Genomic DNA, 9,060 nt, shown 5'->3' on the forward strand with positions numbered 1-9,060 from the left:
GGGAGCAGAGGAACCAGATACGGTTATTTCATGGACTCTGTGAGACAATGGCTGGATGTAGGGTGAGGCAAGGTGCAGAGAAATAGATTTGCAACCTCTTTTATGGTGTGTGTTTTTGGTTAATTCTCACCCGAGGATATTTTTTTCCATTGATTTTTAGAGAGAGTGGAAGGGAGTGAGGAGAGAGAAAGATTGATATAAGAGAGACAAATCTATTGGTTGCCTCCTGCATGCGCCCAGACCAGGGCCAAGGATCAAACCTGCAACCCTGGTGCATGCCCTTCACCAGGAATTGAACCCTTGAACTTTTGGATGGAGGGCTGACGCTGTAACCACTGACCTACACTGGCTAAGGGATTATGGGTGTATTTATTTCTCAGATGCAGAGGACCCCGGAGCTGGGCAACCTGACCCGAGTTCAGGAGTTTGTCTTGCTGGGTTTGTCCACGAGGCCAGACGTAAGGGACGTCCTGTTTGCCGTCTTCCTGGCCCTCTACCTGGCCACCCTCCTGGAGAACACACTGATCATCTACCTCGTCTGCGCTCACGGCGAGCTCCACAAGCCCATGTACTTCTTCCTGGGCCACCTGAGCTGCCTGGAGATGTGCTACGTGTCCGTGACCATGCCCAGCCTGCTGGCAGGGCTGCGGGGCAGACCCTGCCACGTGCCCTTCGAGGCCTGCATGACCCAACTCTTCTTCTTCATCACCCTCATCTGCACCGAGTGCACCCTCCTGGCCTCCATGGCCTACGACCGCTACGCGGCCATCTGCCACCCGCTCCACTACCAGGTACTCATGAGGCCCCAGGTCTGCCTGGGCCTGGCCGTGGCCTCCTGGCTGGGCGGGCTGCTGGTCTCGGTGGTCAAGACCTCATGCATCGCCAGCCTGTCCTACTGCGGCCCCAACGTCCTCAACCACTTCTTCTGTGACGTCTCCCCTCTGCTCAACCTGTCCTGCACCCACGTGGCCCTGACCGAGCTGGTGGACTTCATCTCCGCCATCGTCATCCTCTGGGGTTCCCTCCTGGCGGCCGGCGCCTCCTATGTGGCCATTGGGAGGGCGGTGCTCCGCATGCCGTCCGCCACCGCCCGCCGCAAAGCCTTCTCCACCTGCGCCTCCCACCTGGCGGTGGTGGGGATCTTCTACTCGGCCACTCTCTTCATCTATGCCCGGCCCAGCCGCATCGAAGCCACGGATCTCAACAAGGTGTTGTCTGTCATCTACACGGTGGTCACGCCCATGTGCAACCCTGTCATCTACTGCCTACGGAACAAGGAGGTCCAGGCAGCTTTCCGTAGAACCCTGGGCTGGCCCCGAGGCTGACCACCCGGCCTGGGCACGGGGGAGATCTCAGTGTATTCATACTTTTTATTTTAATTGAGATATTAGTGTCCCGGTGCACGAATTCGTGCACATGGAAAGGAAATTAATTAGAAGAAATATTTTAATATCGCTGTTCACATCTTGCTAATGAAAAGAAAATAGGCTCTAACCGGTTTGGCTCAGCGGATAGAGCGTCAGCCTGCGGACTGAAGGGTCCCAGGTTTGATTTCGGTCAAGGGCATGTACCTTGGTTGTGGGCACATCCCCAGTAGGGGGCGTGCAGGAGGCAGCTGATCAATGTTTCTCTCTCCTCGATATTTCTAACTCTCTATCCCTCTCCCTTCCTCTCTGTAAAAAAATCAATAAAAAATATTTTTAAGAAAATAGGATTCCACTGAGTCTCCTGTCTACCTACTCCAGGAGTTCTGTGAGGATCAAGTGAGATGAGGCACGGGAAAATGCTTCACAAAGGTTTGGTTAAAGTGTAAAATGTTTGCCCCTGGCTATAAAGCAAGTCGGGTTCCTGGGCTGAAGAAACTCCAAGGAAGCTAATCGCTAGGGAGAGGAAGCCGGGCGTTGCTACGTGACGTCATTACCCAGCACCCACAGCGACTGTTTCCAGGCTGGGATGTGGGGCTGGGCTGGGCTGTGGGCCACATTTTGTGACATTGGGTCTTGGCAGCATTGGCTGTGAATTGGTGGGTTATTGCTCTGGGGCGGTGGCGGGACCTGTGAGCCACTTGGGGGAAGCCGAGTGTTGGTTTGTCGGCGTCAGGTTCGCGGTGCTGTTTATTTTTAAATGGCCACTGCACATATGGCAGCTCCTGCACTGAGTGTCTGCCCCCGGTGGTCATTGCGTGTCATAGCGACCAGTCAGATGGATGGACGGATATATATATATTTCAGACTAGAGATTTGACTCTTTAAAAATGTACAATTTCGGCCCTGGATGGTGTTGGTCAGTGGTTAGCATGTTGGCCCAAGTATGGAAGGGTTACAAGTTAGAGTCCCAATCAAGGGCATGTACCTGAGCTGCAGGTTCAATCTCTGGCCCAGGTTGGGGTGAGTGCAGGAGGCAACAGATTTCTCTCTCTCTCTCTCTCTCCCCACTCTCTCCCTCCCTCCCTTCCAATCCCTCCATCCTTCCTTTCCACTTTCTCTGAAAATCAATGGAAAAAATATCCTCAGGTGAGGATTTTTAAAAACTAAAAATAAATTTTAAAAATAAACATGTACATTTCTGGGGCGTTTTTGGATATTCACAAAGTTGTGCGAGCATCACCGCTATCTAACTGCACATTTCATCGCCACCAGAAGAAACCGGTACACATCAAACGGCACTACCAGTCCCCTGGCCCCTGGCCCTAAGAACCCACAAATCTTTCTGTCTCTGTAGATCTGCCCGTTTCGGACATTTCACATAAACGAAATCATATCACACTGGGCCTTTTGCGTGGCTCCTTTCACTTAACATAATGTTTTTGAGGTTTGCGCGTGTTGTAGCGGGTGTCAGTACTTCATTGTTATGGCTGCATAATATTCCGTTTCATGGATGCGCCATGATCTGTTTACCCACTCATCAGTCCATGGATATCTGCGCTGTGTCCAGTTTTCAATCTGCTAGGAATAATTGGTGAGACTCAAGGACATGTTTTAGCACGCTCTGTTGTTTTAGGAGGGTTTTGTTACATGGCATTCTTGCTGACTGATACACTGTAGTTGACCCAAATCAGGCTCATTTGTCCACCACTACCAAATAATTGGGACTGAGGACGGAATGCCAGAACCGACAGGTGGACTCAGGTCCACCAGGACTGGAAGAGGAAAAATGATGGTTCCTGGAGGCGGGAGGGGGGGGGGGTGGGAATCAGAGTGCCAAACCCCATGTTTGCACATAGATCCTGAGCAAAAACAGACACCAACAATTTCTGACACTGAAAAGTGGTCCTGAAGAGGTTACTCGTGGGGTGCGCCCCCACCCACCCACCCACCCACCCATCCTGCCTCCGTACCACACTCCCAAGCGCGGCCTTCATCTCCTCATTCCCCAAGCTGTAGATGAGCTTGTCGAGGTGGGGGAGGGTCCCCAGGGTGTAGAAGAGGGACACCACCTGTTTGCTCGCCCAGAATCGCTGGCCTTGGGTGGCCAATAACCATAACAAGCTGGAAGGCACCTGTGGGCAGGGCCTCGTGGTGCCCAGTGGCCCACGGTATCTGCAAGGTGGTGGCCAGAACCTTGGCGTAGGGTGTGGACATGGGACAGAAGGTGACAACCATGATGAGCACTGTGGCCGCCAACACGTGGGCCTCGAAGACCCTGGAGTCACGTATACCCCAGGCCCAGCAGAGGGGAGATGTCACAGAAGTTGGTGGATGCCACGGGCCAGATGGTAAAGGCCAGTGACGCTGAGAAGCCGGCCGGCCAGCAGGTGGCGGCCAGCAGGTGGCGCACTCAACACGACGCCACAGTGAAGGGCCCAGGGGATGGCCACATGGCAGTCCCAGGCCACGCCCTTGAGGAGGAAGCACTATGTCGGGGTTCAGGACACCACCGGGAGCACCTGCTGTGCGCAGCGAGGGGGGGTGGGGGTGGGGGGGACACGCTGTGCCTGGGCCAAGGCGGAGTGAGCAGCAGGTGCCCAGCGAGAGCCGCGTCCCCATCGGGGCCCATGGGCGCAAGAAGACGCACAGGGGCGCATGCAAGACACACAGGGGCGCACGCAAGACACACAGGGGTGCACGCCAGACGCACAGGGGCGCACACAGGGCCACAGGAGCTCACAGGGCCGCAGGGGCGTGAGCAGGGCCGGGCCCAGCGCAGGGAGCAGAGGGATGAGCACGCGGCTGGCGCAGCCGGGGCAATTGCTCGAAGCCCAGCAGCGGGAAATCGGTGCGCCCAGCTCTGGTTGGCCTGCGAGGGGTGCCCAGGGCCTGCGGCGTGGACTCACGGGTGCAGGGGACGTGCCCAGGGCCGAGGGGCCTGGGGAGGGAGGAGGAAAGGAGAGGGAGGAACAGGAGAACGGAGCCCGGACTCCCTGTCCCCCAGCACAGGCAGGGCCTCCTGGAATGCCCCCCAGGAACCGGGCATGAACCTAGAGGCCTCCCCAAGGCCCGGGGCACCTCTGTGACCTCATCTCCCCTGAGCTGCGTCCACAGGGCTTGTCCTGCCTCAGGGCCTTCGCGCTGGCTGTTCCCTCCCCTGGAAATGCTTTTCCCTGGGCTCTTCCTATCGCCCTTTCCCTCTGACAGGTCCTGCGTGGACTGGTGTGGGGCTACCTCTCCGTCACTCCCCTTTTTGATCATGCTCACTGAGTCCTCCCCCAAAGATCCTGCATCCCCCCCCCCCCACCATACACACACACACTGTATCCTCCCCTCAGGGCCTTTGCACAGTCCCGTGCCCCCAGCTGTTGGCATTGCTGGGCCTGTCTCACTCCCTAGGTCTCCATTCAAATGTCCCCTTTCAGGACCCCCTACCTTGAGGGCCAGAAAGAAGTGACCAGCCGCCCTATCCGGTTTGGCTCAGTGGATAGAGCGTTAGCCTGCGGACTGAAGGGTCCCGGGTTTGATTCCAGTCAAGGGCACATGCCTGGGTTGCCGGCTCCATCCCCGGTGAGGGGCGTGGAGGAGGCAGCTGATCCATGATCCTCTTTCATCATTGATGTTTCAATCTCTCTCTCCCTCTCCCTTCCTGTCTGAAATCAATCAAAATATTTTTTAAAAAATAAAGAAGCGACCAGCCACCTCTCCGCTACCTACAGCCCCTGGGACTGAATTTAGTGTTTGCTCAACAAGGTCTATTTCCCCCTACGGACCGTGAGCACCAAAGGAACAGACACCTCTCCTTGCATTTCCCTGCACGGTTCCCGCTCCATTACGTGGTATCACAGAGCTTTTGTGGAGAATCGATGAGGTGCCCTGGCTGATGTGTCTCGGTGATGAGAGCATCGGCCCAGGCCTGGAAGGGTTGCAGGTTCGATCCTGGGCCGGTTGGGGCAGGAGGGGGAAACAACTGGTCAATGTGATGTGTCTCTCTCACATCTCTCTCTCTCTCTCTCTCTCTCTCTCTCTCTCTCTCTCTCTCCTCTCTCCTCTCTCTCTCTCTCCCTCTCTCCCTCCCTCCTCCTTCCCTTCCACTCTCTAAAAAGCAATAGAAAAAATATCCTTTGGCCGAAACCGGTTTGGCTCAGTGGATAGAGCGTCGGCCTGCGGACTGAAAGGTTCCAGGTTCGATTCCGGTCAAGGGCATGTACCTGGGCTGCGGGCACATCCCCAGTAGGAGGTGTGCAGGAGGCAGCTGATCGATGTTTCTCTCTCATCGATGTTTCTAACTCTCTCTCTCCCTTCCTCTCTGTAAAAAAAAAAATCAATAAAATATATTAAAAAAAAATCCTTTGGTGAAGATTAAAAAAGAAAAAAGAAAAAAAGGAAGATGTGGTACCTACATACAATGGGATATTTGTCAGCCATAAAAACGAATGAAATATTGGCATTTTTTAAATAATTATTATTTTTTTAATATATATTTCTTTATTGAATTAAGAGAGGAAGGGAGAGGGAGGAAGAGATAGAAACATCAATGATGAGAGAGAATCATTGATTGGCTGCCTTCTGCACGGCCCCTACTGGGGATTAAGCCCGCAACCCAGGCATGTGCCCTTGGCTGGAATCGAACCCGGGACCCTTCAGTCTGCAGGCCGATGCTCTATCCACTGAGCTAAACCGGCCAGGGCTGAAATATTGGCATTTGCGACAACATGGATCGACCTAGAGGGTATTAGGCTCAGAGAAAGGCCAACGCCATATGGTTTCACTGGTAGGTGGAATCTACCGGTAAAAGCAAAACAGAGACAGACTCAGAGACACAGAGGACAAACAACCTGATGGTTGGAAAATGGGAGGGAGGGGCCAGGGTTGGGTGATAAAAATGAATTTAAAATAAAAATAAGAAAACGATAAGAGAAATGTAAGAGGCCAATCGACCAGGTGCAATGCCTGGCTTTTATTCGGACACGTATTCAAGCAAACAGACCGACAGTTGGGGAACTTGAACACTGGCTGCGTCTTGGCTGACACCCACATACACTGGGGGATGGGGGTGGGCAGTGGTTGACTGGGTCCACCAATTCAAACGTTAATCTCTCCAGGAAACACCCCTACAAACACACTCAGAAATAAGGTTGAACTAGATATCTGGGCGTTCCACGGCCCAGGAAAGTTGACAAACAATGAGCGAAAGGCCATAGTTTATTTGGATTTGCTAAGCTTTTTGTTGTTGTTTTGTTAACCCCTTACCCAAGGATATTTTTTTTCCATTGGTTTTTTTAAAAAAATATTTTTTATTTTAGAGGGTAGCAAAGTAGCTGTGTGATCTTGCACAAGTCATTAAATAATTTTCTAAAGATATTTTTTACTGATGTCAGAGAGGGAAAGAGAGAGAGAGAAGGAGAGAGAGAGAGAGAGAGAGAGAAACATCCATGATGGGAGAGAATCATTGATTGGCTGCCTCCTGCACGACCCTCCATGGGGATCAAGCCCGCAACCTGGGCACGTGCTCTGACCGGGAATCAACCGCGACCTCCTGGTTCATAGGTTGATGCTCCCTCTCCCTTCCTCTCTGAAATCAATAAAAAAAATACATTAAAAAAAGAATGTTGTTAATTAAAAATAAATAAATAAATAAAATATATACATATACATATACATATATACATACATGTACATACATACATATATACATATCTATACATATATATATATTAAAGAAGATAATTTTAGTCCTTCAGTCATTCAACAAGTTTTCACTGAGTCTGTGCCCCATGCTGGGTGCTGTTATTCTTTTTTAAAAAAAATATATTTATTGATTGATTTCAGAGAGGAAGGGAGAATGAGAGAGAGATAGAAACATCAATGATGGCAGAGAATCATTGATCGGCTGCTTCCTACACCCCCCACTGGGGATGGAGCCCGAAACTCAGGCCGCAATCGAACCTGAAACCCTTCAGTCCGCAGGCTGACGCTCTATCCACTGAGCCACACCAGCCAGAGCCTGGGTGCTGTTCTTGTCACTGAAGATGCAAAGAGGGGACTGGACAAAGCCCTGTCCTCATCCCCGTGTCTGTTTCTACAAAGAGGAAATGAGCCCGGCCAGTGTGGCTCAGTGGTCGAGCTTTGACCGATGAACTGGGAGGTCGTGGCTCCATTCCCGGTCAGGGCACATGCCAGGGGCCTGCAGGAGGAGGCAGCCGACCAGTGATTCTCTCTCATCATTGATGCTTCCATCCCTCTCTCCCCCTCTCATTTCTGTTCTCTGAAATCAATAAAAATATAACAAAACAAGCAAAACAAAAAAACAAACACAAAGAGGAAACCACCCCCCATGGACCTGAAATGCACACGGCTCAGCAGTGCCACTCTGGCTCCCGCCGAAGTCTCCTCCTCCCCCCTCGCCACCCTGGCGTGTGCCCTCTCAGACCAACGCCAGACACCCACGGGGAGCAGGCACCTGGCGGGTCCCCAGCTTCCTTCCTAATGAGCTCAGGGAGTCCAAAAGTTCCTTCGAGCTCCCAGGAGGTCTGGGCCGCGCGTTCCTAACGAGCTCCGAGCCCCGGCCCCCGGGGCCTGGCTACTGGGGGTGAGTGGAGGCCAATTACGCCGGTCCCACCTGGCCGCCCTGACCTCAGCCCCCCTCGTCCAGCGGGGACCTCTCCTGGGCATGGAGCCTGTGGGCAGAGTTCTCCTCCGTGGGGAGCCGCCAGGAGCTTAATGAGAAATTGGCACTCGTTGCGTGTCTGGGTTCTTCATGAGGGACCCCGTCTCCCTGTAGACACTAAACTTTGTAGTCAGCCCAGGAGCCAGGGTGAGGGCGTGTTCCCTCTAATGGCCATGATTTCCTGAGCCAAGATGCCCAGCGCTGTGGCTCTCATTGACATTGCTGTGCCAACGACGCCCCCAGATTGATACTCTAGCCGGGGCCTGCCCATCCCCGACCCCCATCCCAGGCAGCCCTTCTCCCCTTAAGTTTCTAACAGCCATTTCTCAATGACCACAGCCAAGTAGAACCTTGACTTCTGGTCTGAGGATCGGTTCTCCCCACAGTTTCCCCAGCTCAGGACATGACATCATTGTTCACCCAGGTGCTCAGACCCAAAGCCCAGAACTCGCCCCAACACGGGTGCACACTGGTTAAAGTCTGGGGTCACGTGGCCAAGTTCAAATCCCCTGGTTCTCGCTCTGTGTGTAGCTTCGGATACCATTTCTCTCTGCCTCCATTTCCTCATCTGTAAAATGGGACCATTTTAGGACCCACCAGATAGGGTGATTGTGAGGACCGAGGTGTGTCTGTGTGTATATAATCATATATGTGTATGATCACAGGTGTGTGTAATCATATATACCACATGTATGTGCACGACACAGAGTCAGTATGTTTGTTATTACTAGACATTATATTACGATTAGGTTATTGTATCATATTATGTTACTGTATTCTCATGCTAGGAATTGTCATGTGTTATGTAGGTATGACCAGATTGGTATGATGTTATGTGTTGTCATGTATTATGTCACTATTATTTCTTCCACAACCCACATGCAATCATGGGGCAAGAATTTTCAACTCCATCTTCAAAAAATGCATAGATTTATGGGCTTGGATGGTGTTGCTAAGTGGTTAGACCATCAGCGCTAGCACCAAAGGGTCTCAGGTTCCATTCCCGGTCCAGGGCATGTACCT

At 52.4% G+C, this 9,060-nt stretch overlaps 1 protein-coding gene across 1 annotated transcript; it reads left to right on the forward strand.

Moving 5' to 3' along the window:
- Positions 1-380: 380 nt before the first annotated feature.
- LOC308530743 (olfactory receptor 6Z7-like) lies at positions 381-1,325 on the forward strand (the record flags this gene model as incomplete). The annotated part of the gene is made up of 1 exon (XM_081107425.1): positions 381-1,325. The coding sequence occupies one exon, from the start codon at positions 381-383 to the stop codon at positions 1,323-1,325; it is 945 nt and encodes a 314-aa protein (XP_080963551.1).
- Positions 1,326-9,060: the final 7,735 nt, after the last annotated feature.

This window comes from Myotis nattereri (genome assembly GCF_964212035.1).
Source record: "Myotis nattereri genome assembly, chromosome: 15".
Lineage (NCBI taxonomy): Eukaryota > Metazoa > Chordata > Mammalia > Chiroptera > Vespertilionidae > Myotis > Myotis nattereri.